Below are 20,316 nucleotides of genomic sequence, written 5' to 3'. Positions count from 1 at the left end.
GATACGACGATGCACACGCCCTGACGCAGAGGCGATCATGCACATACGATGATGTAGAAACGACGAATCACACAATGATGTAGAGGCGATGATGCACACACGATGTTCTGGAGGCGATGATGCACACACAATAAGGCAGAGGCGACGATGCATACACGTTGATGTAGATGCGATGGTGCACAGCAATGAAGTAGAGGTGTTGATGCACACACCATGATGTAGAGGCGATGATGCACTCAAAATGAGGTAGAAGCTATGATTGATGCACACTTTATGATGTAGAGGTGATAATGTACACACACTGATGTAGAGGCGGTGATGCACATACGATGATGTAGAGGCGATAATACACACATGATGTAAAGGCGATAATGCACATACTATGTAGTGGCGATAATACACACACGATGTAAAGGCGGTAATGCACATACGATGTAGAGTCGATAATGCACATACGATGTGGAGGCGATAATGCACATACGATGTAAAGGCGATAATGCACATACGATGTAGAGGCGATAATGCACATACCATGTAGTGGCGATAATACACACACAATGTAAAGGCGGTAATGCACATACGATGTAGAGTCGATAATGCACATACGATGTGGAGGCGATAATGCACATACGATGTAAAGGCGATAATGCACATACGATGTAGAGGCGATAATGCACATACGATGTGGAGGCGATAATACACACGATGTAAAGGCGATAATGCACACACGATGTGGAGGCGATAATGCACATACGATGTGGAGGCAATAATGCACATACGATGTAAAGGCGATAATGCACATACGATGTAGAGGCGATAATGCACATACGATGTGGAGTCGATAATGCACATACGATGTTGAGGCGATAATGCACATACGATGTAAAGGCGATAATGCACATACGATGTAGAGGCGATAATGCACATACGATGTGGAGGCGATAATACACACACGATGTAAAGGCAGTAATGCACATACGATGTAGAGGCGATAATGCACATACGATGTAGCGGCGATAATGCACATACGATGTGGAGGCGATAATGCACATACGATGTAAAGGCGATAATGCACATACGATGTAGAGGCGATAATGCACATACGATGTGGAGGCGATAATACACACACGATGTAAAGGCGATAATGCACATACGATGTAGAGGCGATAATGCACATACGATGTTGAGGCGATAATGCACATACGATGTGGACGGGATAATGCACATACGATGTAGAGGCGATAATGCACATACGATGTAGAGGCGATAATGCACATACGATGTGGAGGCGATAATACACACGATGTAAAGGCGATAATGCACATACGATGTAGAGGCGATAATGCACATACGATGTGGAGGCGATAATGCACATACGATGTAAAGGCGATAATGCACATACGATGTGGAGGCGATAATGCACATACGATGTAAAGGCGATAATGCACATACGATGTAGAGGCGATAATGCACATACGATGTGGAGGCGATAATACACACACGATGTAAAGGCGATAATGCACATACGATGTAGAGGCGATAATGCACATACGATGTTGAGGCGATAATGCACATACGATGTGGAGGCGATAATGCACATACGATGTAGAAGTGATAATGCACATACGATGGAAAGGCGATAATGCACATACGATGTGGAGGCGATAATACACATACGATGTGGAGGCGGTAATACACACACGATGTGGAGGCGATAATACACACACGATGTAAAGGTGATAATGCGCATACGATGTGGAGGCGAAAATGCACATACGATGTAGAGGCGATAATGCACACACGATGGAAAGGCGATAATGCACATACGATGTGGAGGCGATAATACACATACGATGTGGAGGCGGTAATGCACATACGATGTAGAGGCGATAATGCACATACGATGTGGAGGCGATAATGCACATACGATGTGGACGGGATAATGCACATACGATGTAGAGGCGATAATGCACATACGATGTGGAGGCGATAATGCACATACGATGTGGAGGCGATAATGCACACACGATGATGTAGAGGCGACGATGCACACACTTCGGTGTTGAGGTGATGATGCACACACAATGGTGTAGAGGCGATGATGCACACACAATGGTGTAGAGGCGATGATACACACACAATGCTGTAGAAGTTATGACACATTGGCGGCCAATTTGACGTTGTCCCGGCTTCCAATAAACCTACTGCAGTATACGCCTAGACTCTTGTGAGGTATCTAATAAACTACATTTGAAACGCAAACTACAATAGAAGGAAGGGCTTAGAGACTTTGTGTAAATAACGTGTACACCTACTGAAAAAACGTTAGACTGTTTTTCCTTCAAATAATGTTTATGTCAGTTTTCATGTACTTCAAATTGTGTGAATCGCACCAAAGAATTGCCAAGGGACAAAACGCTTAATAACTATGTGGCACCAAGTAAGCACTTCATAACTTCCCACATCTGAAAACAAAACATGACAAACTATAATGAATCATACGTACATGAAAATGCCAATACGATGCCATGGCCATAATTCCTTTAACATTGGATATTGCTGGAATATGGCTAAAAGAGGCGTAAAACTATACTCACTCACTCTTGCAGCTCTGGCCATCTTATTTGAAAGATATGGTTCATTCAATCAGTGCGGCCTTCGTTGCTTGCATTTTTAAAAACAGTTTTTGTGTTAAGGCGCACTCAGCACTATTCCAGCTATATGACGGCGGTCTGTAAATAGTCGAATCCGTAGAATCGATCTACGCAATTGGGATATGATGACATGCATCAACCACGTCAGCAACCTTTACCGTTCATCCATTGTTATACGTCGCTCACCAAAATCAGCTGGATCCCCTTCAAAACGAATTCTCGCGTCATCTCACGTCACCTCAAGAAATGATAAATCTGGAGCCTTTCTGACCAAGAATCAGACGCCTTGGACTCTATGTGACGTGTGGTAAGTCGTCGATTTTCCATGATCATGTCATGTATTTATCAACAGATTTCTTAGTGGTGGCAGTTTATCTTGGATCATCTCTTCCCCTCTTAACAGCGCCAAAGCAAGGAGAGCATCATCTTCTTAAGTAGACACCATGTCCGAATGGATGGGTGTTAGAGTTATACATCCCTCATGATCAGGCTCCGATGTTTTCAGCCACTCATCACAGAAAACTGACAATCGACTGGCGCAAGAACCCACACATCCTTCATTTAGAGTGGGCGATCAAGGTTTGCTCTGGGTTTACCTGACGTAACAATGTACAGAGAGAGATATCTTATCAGAATAATAGGTCAGATTTTAATGAGATTATTGGGACGGTTTACACTATAGCCCATTGAGATTCCGGGACAGAATAGCTTCCCATAGAACAAATCATCTTTGAAGTTAACTTTATAATACAGTTCCGTTGATTACAGTGTTTGCAGCCGTGCTATGGTGATCGGGTGGTCTAGATATGCAACGCCGTTGACAAATATCTTTACATATTTGTTTCTATGTAGTTTAAGCAAATTAAGCTTTAAAACCGATGCGGGACCATACACCATAAGGGTTCACATAAACGATAAAATAGCTCCAAATGTAGAGACTCTTCGCATTCGGATAACAGGCACCTGTTCAGAACATAAGTAAAAGCTTATGATGTGACAAAGTGACAAGATGTTGAACCGTTTGGAGGTGGCGGCATATGGCTTCGGGCTGCATCATTAGCCAAGTTAGTACGTCATCTGTAGGTAGGTGAAGGCTGCATCATTAGCCAAGTCGGTACGGCCTCTGTAGGTAGGTGAAGGCTGCATCATTAGCCAAGTCAGTACGTCATCTGTCGGTAGGTGAAGGCTGCATCATTAGCCAAGTCAGTACGTCATCTGTAGGTAGGTGAAGGCTGCATCTGTAACCAAGGCAAGACAGATCCGGTAACTTTGGAAGGAAACATCAATCTCTCATGAGTAACCTCTCTATCCTGTTCTTGCAACATAATCCCCAGACCCTGTTTCAGCTAGATAACAAAAGACCCCATACAACGTCTTGCCTTGCCAGCACAATCACCAGACTCATCACAGACTTGGCACAGACCCTCAGAAAGTAATGGCGTTGAATCCCAATTCTTTTGACCAGACGTCTCACTTCTTCTGCTTATCGTCTAGTCGGGGGCATTGATGCCTGTGGTGGGCATACACAATATTGACTGACATTCCGAAGGATTAAAGGGTGGTTCTATCCATCCATCCATCCATCCATCCATCCATCCACCCATCCATCCATCCACCCTTCCATCCATCCATCCATCCATCCACCCATCAATCCATCCATCCATCCTTCCATCCATCCATCCATCCATCCTTCCATCCACCCACCCACCCACCCACCCATCCATCCATCCATCATCCATCCATCCATCCATCCATCCACCCATCCATCCATCCATCCATCCACCCTTCCACCCATCCATCCATCCATCCATTCTTCCACCCATCCATCCATCCATCCATTCATCAATCTGTTGTATTTTATTCAAAATTATGATAAATTATGCCTAATGGGAATTTCACAGTCAACAACTGTTTCAGTCTTATCATAGCCGGGACACGGGTGGCCCAGTCGTCTAAGGCGCCGCGATTCGCTGTACAGAGTTGCGTCCCTTGGGCACGCCAGAAACCTATGATTGTGGGTTCGAATCCCGGTTCGCCCCGATTATGTTTCTAGGTTTGTCAGCACCATACCCGTGCTCGTGGTAAACGTCTGAGACCTGCATCACTTCGGGCTTTCCTCACAAATTAAGCTGACACGCCGTGATATGACTGGAATACTGTTAAAAGCGGAGTGTCCAAAGAAACATACGGTGACGTGAATAGTATGGCCTCTTGGAAAGAAGACCTCCATGGACTTTTAATAAATAAGAATTACAGGAAACCTTTCTATCATGCCCATTGCTCTATGTAAATGATTATGGCCTTTCTCACGAAATACTCTGGTCATATGTTTTTCAAGCAGAAGGAGGCAGAAGTTTTTACTTACAAAAGAATATTGGGGAGGTTTGGACATAGAAGAAAATCCGAACCCCTCTCATGTGTTTAGATCCTAAACAATCCTTTACGGTCTTATAATGTCAACACATTAGGGATTGAAAATAGATCTGTAACAAAATGATAAGTCCAAACCCAAGATAACTCTGAGCCAGATGGCAGAGTACAGAGATACCTGGACACACCTTAAATATCTGCGAATAATAGTAGTCACAGTAAGGTGTGTTCTGTCTTTACGACTCGGTTAAGTGTCCAACTGTGTATTTTTCAATTATGCTGCGAGTAGCTGTTGTATTGGCGGTTCTGTCCGGTAAGTATACCATTTTTTCAAAGCAACCAAGCACATCTGTATTTTGGTGGCATAAATGCCCGGCCTAATCGATATTGCAATGATGGCAGTGTTCATGTTTCGTTTTTGCTTTAAAACGTTTGGACTTGGTTATTTAAGATTAATTTGTTGCTCCTTTTACATGTTTTTCTCTTCGAACATTGAACGCTTTGCGAAAAAGGTCATGATCCCCCGTTGTATTATCCACATTAAGCTGACACGCCGTGATATAACTGGAATAATGTTAAAAGCGGGGTTAAACACAACTCACTCACTTGCCTAAATTGAGCATCAGTAGTGAACTGTTGTTGCCTGTCTGTGAAACACGTAATAACTAAACAAAGAGATCCTAAACATGTAAACTATCATCAGTTAGCAGTTTGTTTGTTGTTTACCTTACTCAGCTATATTCCAGCTATATGACGGCGGTCTGTAAATAATCGAGTTTGAACTAGACATGACATCATGAGCATCAATCCGAGCAATTGGGATGACATGCATCAACCAAGTCAGCGAGCCTGACAACCCGATCCCGTTAGTCGCCTCTTAAGTGGTAGCAGCAGCAAGAACAGCAGCAGGCAGGCAGGCAGGCAGCAGTAGTAGTAGTAGTAGGAGTAGTAGTAGTAGTAGTAGCATTAGTTGGTAGTAGTACACAGATTAAAATAAAGAAATAGAGCAAAGAGGGTCGGGTGATTCTGGCACAGTCAGGCTGGTTCTTCTTCTTCTTCTTCTTCTTCTTCTTCTTCTTCTTCTTCTTCTTCTTCTTCTTCTTCTTCTACTTCTTCTTCTTAAACCCATGCCATGTTTCTTTCAGTTTCCTCCGCTCAGTTTTTCAACAACTGGTTCGGCAGCCAGTTCACCTGCCGTGTCTACCAACACAGGGACTGCTCCACATACGATATACACGAGGAATGTGGAACTGATGGGGTCACGTACAAGAACAGGTACGTCACACATGTGACCGAGAGCTTCTATGTTGCTCCTCAGGCTAGATGCGTGGAGAAGTGTCTCACTGACTCAGTCAAGGGTGAACTCAGCCAAAGCTGCTATAGTCACGCCCCTTGACATGCAAGTCATTGATGTTGTCATACACACATGGAGATGCAAGTCATTGATGTAGTCACACACACATGGATATACAAGTCATTGATGTAGTCATACACACATGGATATACAAGTCATTGATGTAGTCATACACCCATGGATATACAAGTCATTGATGTAGTCACACACACATGGATATACAAGTCATTGATGTAGTCACACACACCTGGATATACAACTCATTGATGTAGTCATACACACATGGATATACAAGTCATTGATGTAGTCATACACACATGGATATACAAGTCATTGATGTAGTCACACACACATGGATATACAGGTCATTGATGTAGTCACACCCCCATGGATATACAAGTCATTGATGTAGTCACACCCCCCCATGGATATACAAGTCATTGATGTAGTCACACACCCATGGATATACAAGTCATTGATGTAGTCACACACCCCCATGGATATACAAGTCATTGATATAGTCACACACACATGGATATACAAGTCATTGATGTAGTCACACACCCCCATGGATATACGAGTCATTGATGTAGTCACACACCCATGGATATACAACTCATTGATGTAGTCACACACCCATGGATATTCAAGTCATTGATGTAGTCACACAAACATGGATATACAAGTCATTGATGTAGTCACACACCCCCATGGATATACGAGTCATTGATGTAGTCACACACCCATGGATATACAACTCATTGATGTAGTCACACACCCATGGATATTCAAGTCATTGATGTAGTCACACAAACATGGATATACAAGTCATTGATGTAGTCATACACACATGGATATACAACTCATTGATGTAGTCACACACCCATGGATATTCAAGTCATTGATGTAGTCACACAAACATGGATATACAAGTCATTGATGTAGTCACACACACATGGATATACAAGTCATTGATGTAGTCACACACCCATGGATATACAAGTCATTGATGTTGTCATACACACATGGATATACAAGTCATTGATGTAGTCACACACACATGGATATACAAGTCATTGGTGTAGTCATACACACATGGATATACAAGTCATTGATGTAGTCACACACACATGGATATACAAGTCATTGATGTTGTCACACACACATGGATATACAAGTCATTGGTGTAGTCACACACCCATGGATATACAAGTCATTGATGTAGTCATACACACATGGATTTACAAGTCATTGATGTAGTCACACACCCATGGATATACAAGTCATTGATGTTGTCATACACACATGGATATACAAGTCATTGATGTAGTCACACACACATGGATATACAAGTCATTGATGTAGTCACACACACATGGATATACAACTCATTGATGTAGTCACACACCCATGGATATTCAAGTCATTGATGTAGTCACACACACATGGATAAACAAGTCATTGATGTAGTCACACACACATGGATATACAAGTCATTGATGTAGTCACACACCCCCATGGATAAACAAGTCATTGATGTAGTCACACACCCATGGATATTCAAGTCATTGATGTAGTCACACACACATGGATAAACAAGTCATTGATGTAGTCACACACCCATGGATATTCAAGTCATTGATGTAGTCACACACACATGGATAAACAAGTCATTGATGTAGTCACACACCCCCATGGATAAACAAGTCATTGATGTAGTCACACACCCCCATGGATATACAAGTCATTGATGTAGTCACACCCCCATGGATATACAAGTCATTGATGTAGTCACATACACATGGATATACAAGTCATTGATGTAGTCACACACCCATGGATATACAAGTCATTGATGTTGTCATACACACATGGATATACAAGTCATTGATGTAGTCACACACACATGGATATACAAGTCATTGGTGTAGTCATACACACATGGATATACAAGTCATTGATGTAGTCATACACACATGGATATACAAGTCATTGATGTAGTCACACACCCATGGATATACAAGTCATTGATGTTGTCACACACACATGGATATACAAGTCATTGGTGTAGTCATACACACATGGATATACAAGTCATTGATGTAGTCACACACACATGGATATACAAGTCATTGATGTAGTCATACACACATGGATATACAAGTCATTGATGTAGTCACACACCCATGGATAAATAATTGACATAGTCACATATGAACAGGGAGGCCACACACGTGAGGTTGCAGGTAATTAAAATACATATGAAGAGGTATGTTTTTAATGTTGTCACATACGCCAGAACGTGTAAATAATTGACATAGTCACATATGAACAGGGAAGTAATTGATGTGGTCACACATATGAACAGTGTCATCGAGTCATGAAACTATCCCTGTCTCGGTCTAGTGACCGCACCGCTACCCTCGCCTTGGCTGTTCGGGAGAGGTTGTCCAAGTATACATACCTATCTCAGGATCTTTTGTCTTTAGGCTTTGTTAGATTTTCTTAGTACGTGATTGCGGGGCACTTTGGATTTAGAACTGACTTATTGAGGTGGTAATGAGCGCTAAACGTATTAGCTAAGGATTTTCATACGTCGTTAATGTAGAATGCAAACAGTGCACATTGACACTCTTTTGCAACAATTGTAGGTGTTTAGTTTACCCTAACAGTTTGACGTCATAACATATGGTCATGTGTATTTTATAGATGTGACTTTACCAAGGCTCGCTGTCAAGACAGCGTCATCGACGTAGCCTATTACGGTGCCTGTGACAACCGCACCATAACAGGGGGCCCAGTGCTCTCTGGAGAAGAGGCTGTTCTGGACTTCTTCTGTCTGGAGATCTCCCACGAAGACTGCCCCGCTGATAAAGATGAAGTGTGTGGAACAGACAAAGTCACCTACGACAACTTGTAAGAGTTGTATTTTGTCAAGCTTATATTTATCATCTGAAACTGGCTCCCACAGGAGATATCACTGCAATGAAATTGCATCACAATGTTTTGCAGACCATTGTGACATCATTGGTTACCATGACGTCACAATCAAATGACATCACAAATGGCTCTGCTACTGAAGCTGTTAGCAGTACTATTTAGACTTAACACACTGCTTATTACTGTCTACAAACTGAAAAAGGTGGAAGAATGATGTTGTATATAGAGAATCCCACCCTCGTGTCTTGTGAGATAAAATATATCAACACTCGTTGATAAAAGTGGAAAGACTCCTCGGCAAGCCTCGGAGTTTTCCCACTTTTATCAACTTGTGTTGATATATTTGATATCAAAAGACACTCGGTGAGATTCTCTATATACTGAACAAATAAAGTGAGAGATCATGATTATTTTACGGGACTTATTTCGTAGTGAAGGCTAAGCACACAGTTTCATAAAATAATATTTTCTTACCTATTCATGATCCCTAACTTATTTTGTTCAGAATATATTCAAATCATAAGGCATTATCAGTGGTGAGTTTTATCATATTCTCTTTCAATGATGAAAGTAACGAAGGGTTAATCAAGGATTGTAAGATGAACTTGAGATTATGTTTGGCATCACTACAATACGGCGTGATCCTACTTTCTTCCATTAGTGTAGACCCGTGAAGATCCGGGGTAGAATAGATTTTCAGCATTCCATGCTTGCCATAAAAGGCGTTTATGCTTGTCGTAAGAGGCGACTAACGGGATCGGGTTGTCAGCCTCGCTGACTTGGTTGATGCATGTCATCAATCCCAATTGCGTGGATCGATGCTCATGATGTCAATCACTGGATTGTCTGGTCCAGACTCGATTATTTACAGACCAACGTCACATGGCTGGAATATGGGTGAGTGCGGCGTTAAACAACAAACAATCCAAGCAAATCCATCAGTGTATGTCATCCTATATATGACTTTGTAATTGAAAACATAATGTGACAATAAAACTGTAAGGAATAGTGCCCATTTTAGAAACTTCTTTTCACATAGAAAATATCTGTTAAAAGGATTTCATCAGGTGCATTATTATGACTTTCAGCTGTGAATATGAGAAGGCAAAATGCACCCACAGGGATCTTCATGTTATCACCTTCGGAACATGCCCTGTCTAAACACTTACGTAAGTATAAGGGTGAGTGAGTGAGAAGGGCTCGACGCCAAAAAAAACAACCTTCAGGTCTTCAGGTGGACGTTATACCCACCGACGAATAAATCCAAGCGTTTGTTAATATTTGAGAGGAAGGCTAACTGTAATGCTGACCTGTCTCACGTGCGTGGGTTAAAACTCTTGAATCTTGTAAGAGGCATCGATAAACTGAAACTCATCGTAAGTTTTACGTGTTGACCATCATTTGTGTTTCAGATTGCGTGATCAGCATGGGACAGAACAAGTGCTAACACATACCACTTGTAATTTTGAAACATGAAATAAATAAAATCCAAACCATGTGTGAAGTCCGTCAGTCATCTCTTCCTGTGGAGCCAGCTAAAATAAATATCATTATAAACACCCATTCTGAGAAACAAACTGAAGACAAACTGCCTGGCAAACAAACCTTCGTCATCAGATGAACAACTGACTTTCCTTTGCATGTCTTTGTAACGGGTGCCAGCGGTGGGGCCGGATACGCTCACCCCTGACCAGCACCTGGAATCATCACTAGTTGATGGTTTTTTTTAGCACATGCTCATGGTATAGTCGGAATTGTAAAATCGACTTAGTTTTCCTATGAATATGGACAGTTTTTTCGATCATCATCATCATCATCATCCTTTATGTCTCCCATGATGCGTTTCTGTTTCTGCGTTGCTAGTGAACACCAAATAAATATTTGGTTTGACATTTACGTTTAATTTAAAGCCCTCCTTCAATCCTCAAACTCTAAAAAGATATATCCAATATCTTGAACTTGTATGATCAGTCTGTGACCTCTATATTAGATTGAGTGACCACACGCCAGATACGTCAAAAGCCTACATTCTGACCCTGTGTCCGTTATCTGACCAAACAGTCTTTGTTTACTGTACCTAATATTACTGAGATATAGTGGTGCATATTATGTCAACGTTTGGTTCATTCATGGAGGATATCTATGGTTGACTAAAATATGACTATTTGTATTGAGATCGGCAGATACTATGTAATCATTTGGCAGACAGACAGACCGACAGTTTTCAGTAAAAGGCCTCCGATCAAAATACATACATATTCAGACGCACATTTACACATGAGCATTGCTTAAACTCTCCGCACCATTTCGGATATGTGCTACATTAATAATGTCTGGTTTGATCCATTCGTGGAAGCAAATGTGTCATGGTAAGACACTCGGTGAAAGTGGAATACCGATAGACGTTTTGAAGAAAGCCCCCATAATTTGTATTGAATTCTTTTCAATTCCTTTCCAGGATCAGGTAAATATGCAGGAATGTGGATAAGAGAAAAAATATTGCCACAAAGGGGAGTGTCAATCGGCCATCTAGTTATATACCTATCACGTTGTTAGAAGTAGCAGGGAAAATATTCTCAAACGTTTGTGAAACAGATTATATTTTGGGGGAGAAAGTTATACTATTCTAGTTCCTGAACAATCAGGTTTCTGGAAGGGATGTCAAACTGTTGATAATATTTCTGTTTTCGATACCATCATAAATAAATACTTATCACCATACGAAGGTAAACTGCCTTGTGTATTTATAGATTTAAAATGAGCTTTCGAATCTGTAGCAAGAAGTGTTTGTCTGCTTAAATTGTGGACTAATAATGCGAAGGGTTTTCCGTTTAAACCACAATATGTATGCAAAAGTTGTATCTTGTGTCTAACTTACTTTGTTCGGCTTCAGACAGGGATGTCAGATGTTTCCCCTGTTATTTACGTTATACATTGATGACATCATTCAGTTTTTGGGTGACGAGGGTCAAAGATATATTGAAAAATGGGTTTTCATTTTGTTGTTTGCTGACGATATGGTGTTAACTGAAAGCAGTGTTTTTGGTTTACAAAGGAGACTAGATAAATTATCAGTGCATTGTAACACATAACACTTATTGGTAAATGTGGATAAAACTAAGGTTAAGGTATTTTGAAAAGCTGGAAGACTTAAGCATTATGAAAGGTTTTATTTTAATGGTTTAAAATTGGAAATTGTTTCTTCCCTTACATATTTATATACCGTTTTCTAGTTCAGGGTCTTGACACAACAAACACTTTCCGAACAAGCTGTAAAAATCGTCCGGACATTAAGATCCAGTGGGCTCAATTTAGTAAATCTACCAAATAAAGTTTTATTACACATATAAGATGCTAATGTTCTTCCGGTGTTGCTGTATGGTTCCAAAGTCTAGAAGTTCGTGTTGAAAAAAAACCCTATAACAAACAGGTTCTTCATTTAGGCCGAGCAACTCTGAGCATTGCTTCAAGGAGAGAGTTAGGATGGTTTTCGACAAGAGTAAACCACTATAAAATACTGGGTCAGAGTTTTGCATGAGCAAGGTAATAATATATTACGTAAAAGTTATGAATTCGGATATTCCCTTCCAGAAAATGGTAGGAGGAATTGGGCACGTAATGTTAAATAGCTACTATTTACCATGGAATTGGTTATGTTTGTGTACGCCAAGCTGTTGGTTGTGCAAAATCTTGTATCTCAGAATTTAAAGAGAGGTGTATCATTATTGTTAAACTGACTTGGTTTCAGTATAGCAATGGCAATTTCAAAATTAGATATGTCAAGAAGTATTAAGTTAGATGTAAGACATGAGTATTAATGTTAATAATCAAGGAACCAGTATATAGAATATCCATATGTACATTCCGGTGTTTCGATCACAGGTTATTAATGGAAGAAGGAAGGAGATTTAATTTTCCACGTTGTTTTAGGCCCTGTTCATTTTGTGTAATTCTCTATGTTGAATCTGAATACCATGCTTGCTTGATATCACTATTTAATTGAAGATTCGGAATAGATGTACTTCCAAAGTATTACAAAACATTTCCAACTGTATTTAAATTTAAACAGCTATTGTCGTCTACTAATCTATTAATTGTCAATTGTTTAGCCAAATATATATTTCTTGGTATGAAAATGCGAAGCAAATTTTTCTTTTAACACAATGTGTAACAATGTCTTACAAGCTTGTCTTACTCCACAAACATAATGCTGATATGAAATAATGTATATGCCATTGACCATTGTATGGCGCTTCCGTCAGTAGTACACTGTTTGCAATGTACTTAAAAATGAATGAAAAACTCAATTTCCAATCTCATGCGTGAGATTTCATGAAAACAGAAAGAATTATTTTCAAGGCGGCGTTATGCCAAACTCACTGATTGACCCACTTACTCACTCACCAGCAGGTTACCACATCACTCCTCTTTGTAGTCAAACAAATAATGTATTCAAGTTGGTACAATTCCAAATACTGTCACTGTATAAAAAATCAATTTGAGAAGCATTCAAGTTATTATTTATAGCTTTGGTTTTGCAAACTCATATACGAAAGCCTACAGTGTCACTTTGGTAGTATAAATCTATTATTATTTATTATTTTAAAATCGATATTTCTCGTTATTTCAATCATTTGTTTATTTTTGAGAAAATTTCGAGTTTTTTGTCGTTACTTTGATTCTTATCTATTAATTTCGATTATTTTTTTGTTACTTCACCTTTATTTAAAAATATCGAAATTACGATTTTTTTTTCTGGTTACTTCGGTTAGTTTTTCGTTATTTCAAAAGCTCGTCATTTCGAGCATAATACTGAAATAACGAAAAAATAATCGGAGCAACGAGACGAAACTAAAATTGTAATAACGACAAAATAATCGAAATTACGAAAATATACGAAAGTGGTACCATTAGGCTTTCGTTGTTACTACCTTTCGTGGTTTTGATTTTATCGTTGTCTTTCGCAAGGTGCACCAGGTAGGTTGTCGTCTTGTTTTCACAAAGATTTTGATTCTTTTCCGAATTTTACATTTCATTATCGCTTTCAACTCTTTTGATAACCTTCTTGACAACGTTACTATATCGTAAACTATAGAATATTCTTTTCTGTACTTAGGCCTACATAGCGAAGTTTCAAATTCAATTTTGTTTCTCATTTTGAAACTCAAAATGCCGGACAAATACGATGTGTGTCTCGTTGAACATTTTCCATGGAATCATGTCTTTGTTTACCGCTTTATAACATGAATCAAGATATAGATATTTACTTTTAAAAACTACAACATCGAGGCTAAAGGCAAGGAGTGTTTAACATACTTTGCATATGCAGATATTTGTGTCAACGATAACGCACCCTGATCTCAGTTTAGATAAAGGATCCGGGTTGGCCAACATAGGACAGTCAGGAACTCAACCTTGAATCAGCTAGTCCAAAATGGTTCGCGTGGTCATCTTCTTCTGTGCAGTGTCATGTAAGTGCCAGGCTGATTAATTATTGTCCTCGTATTTAAATGAAATATTAATGTCACAAACGTTCAAGTTAAGTTCCAGAAATGTTCGTTATTCAATGTAGACATGACACAATCAGTCAGCCAGTGACGAAGATGGTGGTACCGTTTTGACTTGTACAATATGTTTCAGTGGTTTGTTTTCAGATGAACAATTGACTTGCCTTTGCATGTGGTTTCGACGTTTGCCACCGGTGGAGCAGGATACGCTCACCTTATCGCGAACACCTGGTGTCATAACTATGTTATTGTGATTCATAAACACATGCTCATGATATACTCGGAAACGTACAATCGACTCTGCTTTTAGTGTCCCCTGACATCATACTGCTGATATATTGCTAAAAACAGCGTAGAACACATTCACTCATCGTTAGTTGACATGCTCAGAATGAATTGTGTCGTCACACATATCTGGGCAGGCAATTCAAAATCGCCTATTTCTTTCATAAAAGCTCCCACTATTTTCGTGTTTTATCGGAAACATGCAATCATTTGCATTGGTCATAAAACAAAATTGTAGAAATTTGGTTTGAAGTCACGTGGTGAATGAAACAGAACTTAAATACGTCAATAAATACTTAAATAAAATGACGTGATCATTAATAGATTATACACTTTTGCTATTTCCTGAGGGCAAAATTCTCTGTAAACATTTGTACTAAACAATGTGTGCTTGTTTAAACCTGTTATATTTTACTTGTTTCTATTTTACCTGTCTGCTATTTGTACTTGTGGGACAAGGGCAAAGGCTGCCGAGTTGCGTCCCTATCCAGAAACCCTATCATGCCGGTTCTATGTTTCTAACCCGTGCTCGTGCGTTTCACCAAAGTAGCAAACGTCTGGGGTTTGCATCACTTCGGGCTTTCTTCCCACATTAAGCTGACACGCCGTGATATAACTGGAATATTCTTCAAAGCATCGTTAAACCCAACTCACTCACTTACCCATTAGTGGGACAACACAGTAGAATTGACTGAACTTATTTTCTTATATAAAACTAAAAGCATCCTTTTCACGAAACAATATAGATTTTAAAATAATTCATTGTAGGGAAAAGATAAAACCAATAATGTCCTAACTATCCTTCAGTGGTATATTGTGTAGCAAGAAATTATTTGTCTTGGTTTCTCATGAATCACCACTCATAAAACAAAAGAGGAAAAGAAAGCATTTCCATAATCATAACAAATCGCGACTAAAAGCAGAGCCTTGCACTATCATAAGAATGTGTTTATAAATCACAATCAAATGGTGATGATAGCAGGTGTTCACTCACTCTGTCGATCAATCAATCAATTTATATTATACAATTTAGATATATTGATATGTATTTACAACTTTGTTTTAGGGGCAACCGGTTTTATCTTGGATGGCTTTGGTGATATAAGTAACTGTGATCACCACGACCATGACGCGCATCATGATAGCTGCCCGTTTTACACCCATATAACTGAGATCTGCGGCTCAGACGGGGTCACATATAAAGACTAGTAAGTCTCATCAGCTTCTGCGCGTAAAAGATATGTCTTTGGATAGTCAGAATGTCAACTGACACCATAGAAGAAACAATGTTTTTAACTTGGCCATCACAATCACGAATGTATGTTAAATTAATGTGTGAGTGTGTGAGTTAGGTTTAACTCCCCTTTGAACAGTATTCCAGTTATATCACGGCCTGTCAGCTTCATGTTTGGAGGAAAGCCCGAAGTAAGGCAGGTGTTAGACGTTTACCACGTTTGTGAAGCCCACGAGCATGGGTATGGTGCTGACAAAACTAGAAACATAATCGGGGCGAACCGGGATTCGAACTCATAGCAGTAGTTTGCTTTTTCTGGCAAACTCTGCGTGGCGAATTATGGCCCCTTCAACTATTGACACCCGTGCCCCCATTAAACAAAAATATATCATATATCAGAAAATGAGTGAGATGGTTTTAACCCCGTTTAACATTATTCAAGCAATAAACTCCAAGAATCGTTTTGACACATTTTGCTCTTTTGTGTCCTGACTTGGGTTTCCATGTTAAACGACGATAAAAACCGACAAAAGACAGGACTAGAACAAGCAGCCACACAGGCACAAGCACGTCGTTATATATCTGCAATGACTTCATATCACCTCATCGTTGTAGAGGGGCGGTCGGGTAGCCTTGTGTTTAAAGCGCTCGCTCGTTCCACACCCGACATGGGTACAATGTGTGAAGCCAATTTCTGGTGTCCCCCGCCGTGATATTGCTGGAGTGAAGCTAAAAGCCGCGTAAAACAAACTCACTCACTCACTGATCTTTTCAGAATATGAACAAAAGCACAGCTACGGAAATATTATTTCATACAAACGTTGGTTGTTTCAGTTGCGCTTTCATGAAGGTCAAATGTGCTTCCAAGCACAATCAGATACATGTGGCAGGGCTTCGTGCTTGCCACAACAGTCACACTACACACAATCAACAAAGCGCGCACGTCACCTCACCCGAGCCTTCGGCCTCTACATCAATGCCTCAGTCCAAAGAGCCCATGACCTCCACTGTGATGTTTAAGACCACAACGAAGCAGGCCGTGACCTCCACTGTGCTGCCCGTGACCTCAACGAGTGGAGCATCAGCAGAAAATGTTCTGGATTTCTTATGCATCGAGCTGTCTCGCGAGGACTGTGTGCCCGAATTGAGCGAAGTCTGTGGATCCGATGGGTTTACCTACCGCAATTAGTAAGTTTATTTGTTGATAACAATGCACGTGTATACGACATTTGTATGTTATTCATATGTGATGGTAACAAAGGTGACAATGCCAATACTGGTTTCACGTCAAAGGCGTGAACAACAACAACAACAATAACAACAATAATAATAATAATTACAGATTAAAATTAAAAATGCAGCAAAGAGGTTTCGGGTGATCCTGGCACAGTCAGGCTGGTGAGGCTCATCATCAGCTCAGGGCCTTTGCCCCCTCTACACGCAGCCCAGACAGCGAATGGGATTTCTCCCAGGAAGCGCTGCCTATAGCTAGTCAAACTATTCGGATAAGGTGAAGACTCCCCAACACTGCAACCTCCTGCATTACCCAGATTGTCAGAAGGGCTGTATTCCTGGTAGCAAACCCAGGTACTCTCCCGATGTCAGTCAACAGATTGGGAGGTACCAAACCTAAGGCACTGAGAACAATGGGTAGTCGGACAACTTGGTATTTGGGATGCGTGACATTTCGAAAGCGAGGTCTGCATATTTGCCATGTGATCTTGTCAATCACATTACTGTCAAAAGGGACAGAAAATTCAATGATATAAATGATTTCATTGGATTTATCAAAAAGGACAAGATCAGGTTTGTTGGCCTGGATATGTCTGAGGCTGTATACGGGCCTATTCCAAAGGATTTTGTATTTATCATTTTCCATGACGCCCTCTACATATTCCTGGTCGTACCATGAATGTACCTCTGTGTCAAAACCACAAGCATGGCGAAGACGAGAATAAAATAATCAAGGCACCCCATCATGTCGCTTAAGATACTATGTCTGTGCCAAAGCTGGGCATCCACTCACAATGTGTTGGACAGACTCATTAAATTCATTACATAATCTACATTTCATATTCACATTTTGATGCAAAATCACACATTGACGGTTTCGAGTACAGGATCCTAAATTAATACTGGATGTTTGTATTTTCAGTTGTGAGTTCCAAAAAGCAAGATGCATGCACAGACAGCTCAAGATGGAACACAGTGGATATTGCTGAATGTCAGATTTTGAAGTAAAGCTTGGACCATGACGTTATTGGTGTTATTGAATACGCCCACGCCTATGTGTGTGTGAGTGTGTGTGTGTGTCTGTGTGTGTGTGTGTGCTAGAAAGAGAGAAAGATAGAGAGTGGGAGAAGATAGAGAGTGAGAGAAAGATATAGAGAGAGTGTTATATATAAAAGTGTTTATATATAAAAACTGCAAACTGCAAACTCAATGAAGACAAAAATGAAACGACTTGATTTTCGGTCTTTGTTGAGCAATGGTTGCTTCTAATCGTGATCAGGGCGATTTTGGCTTCATGGGTGTCTGGCACGCCAAGGGGACGCAACTCAGCACAGAGAATGGAGGCACCCTAGATGCCTCCCAAACAAATATAAAGGGGTTACAATAAAGAGTTTATAATTCTGGTGAATATTTAAAAAAAATCGAGCCCATAAATCCAATAGGATCTCGACAAGCAATGTCAGGACTCCAGATTGAAACTAGTTGCCATCACACTAGCACATGAAACCACACAGACTGTGGACAGTCATCAATCTTATATTACTGTTCATTTTTTTCGGTTGCATTTGTCCCCAAATAAAAGTGTATAAGTACTTTACATAAGGCCTATTGTTACTGTTGATTCAGTCGATTCTGGGCCAGGAATTCATTGGTCAATCTGAAATATGCATTTTGACAAGTACAACTGACACAACTATAAGTCCTTATGCAAAATTAAAGAGACGTTATATACCGTATTCGACGTAATAAGCACCCACGGCGATATTTAGTAATATATTGGCTAGTAAACAGTCCCAATTAGCACCCCTTCCGATTGATCAATGTACAAGATTTATTTATTCGTATATAATACGTGTGTTATATGCATCCTTAATTATGGGAAATAAAATTCTGGAAAAATATATCTGTCGTATATAAACATTTCAGGCTGTCAGCATAAACCACGAAATTTACGATCTTTCAACTCTGTTGTTTTTCACCAAAATAATATTCCTATAAGAGCCCCCTAATTCTAATTTTGAGAGCGCTTTTTATGTCGAATACGGTATCCAGGATATTATGGTTTAAGTCGATATCACTCGAACCTGTTACTCACGGAATCAACAGTTTGAAGGATTTATTCATTACCTAAAACGGCCGTCGTGTTATAAGAACTACCGTGGGATCTAAACGGTTTACACTACACCATTGCTGCCCCAGGTAGAGAAAGAGCCGTATGGGACCGAGTGAAAACAGAGTGCTTGTTGTCATGGCAATCTAATCAGGAGCCAGAACCAGGAGTGTGTGAGTGAGTAGGTTTACCACAGCTTTGAACTGTATTTTACTTATATATTATTACGACAGGACGGTTTAATGTTGGAAGAAAGCCCGGAGTGATGCAGGTCTCAGACGTGACACCCACGTGCACGGTTATGGTGCTGACACACCCGTGACCCCGTCAGTTACTCGTTAGTGGATCCCACGACCATCGGCATGACCCGTGCCTATCAGTGATCACAATCAGATCACAATCTGGGAATCGAAACCAACGATTAGCGGATACTGGCGAGGCTGATTGCTCACGATGTCTGGTCGGGACTTGCTGCCCATTAAACTACTTGGCTACAGGAGACAGGATATTCTGTATAGATGCGGCAACAGCAAAGATACACACCTTGACATTCACACTACAACAGGAATAATATATAAAATACAACGTCAAAAAAATCCTTCAGTATTATTATAAATAAGAAATTCAAA

At 40.2% G+C, this 20,316-nt stretch overlaps 2 protein-coding genes across 2 annotated transcripts; both read left to right on the top strand.

The window, feature by feature from the left end:
• The first annotated feature begins 5,182 nt into the window (after window positions 1-5,182).
• On the top strand, window positions 5,183-10,814 carry LOC124114041 (follistatin-like). Its single transcript, XM_046474581.2, has 5 exons — window positions 5,183-5,337; window positions 6,170-6,299; window positions 9,088-9,294; window positions 10,407-10,487; window positions 10,731-10,814. Exons 1-4 carry the CDS (start codon window positions 5,301-5,303, stop codon window positions 10,477-10,479), a joined length of 447 nt encoding a protein of 148 aa, XP_046330537.1. The 5' UTR covers window positions 5,183-5,300; the 3' UTR covers window positions 10,480-10,487; window positions 10,731-10,814.
• A 3,846-nt stretch (window positions 10,815-14,660) lies between these two features.
• On the top strand, window positions 14,661-18,599 carry LOC124114040 (serine protease inhibitor dipetalogastin-like). Its single transcript, XM_046474580.1, has 4 exons — window positions 14,661-14,789; window positions 16,177-16,318; window positions 17,179-17,532; window positions 18,500-18,599. The coding sequence occupies exons 1-4, from the start codon at window positions 14,753-14,755 to the stop codon at window positions 18,564-18,566; spliced, it is 600 nt and encodes a 199-aa protein (XP_046330536.1). The 5' UTR covers window positions 14,661-14,752; the 3' UTR covers window positions 18,567-18,599.
• The last annotated feature ends 1,717 nt before the right edge of the window (window positions 18,600-20,316 follow it).

This window comes from Haliotis rufescens, unplaced genomic scaffold (assembly GCF_023055435.1).
Source record: "Haliotis rufescens isolate VD_foot unplaced genomic scaffold, xgHalRufe1.0.p SCAF_15, whole genome shotgun sequence".
Taxonomy (NCBI): Eukaryota; Metazoa; Mollusca; class Gastropoda; order Lepetellida; family Haliotidae; genus Haliotis; species Haliotis rufescens.
The sequence above is the reverse complement of the archived record's forward strand: the minus strand, read 5'-3'. Positions and strand labels throughout refer to the sequence as shown.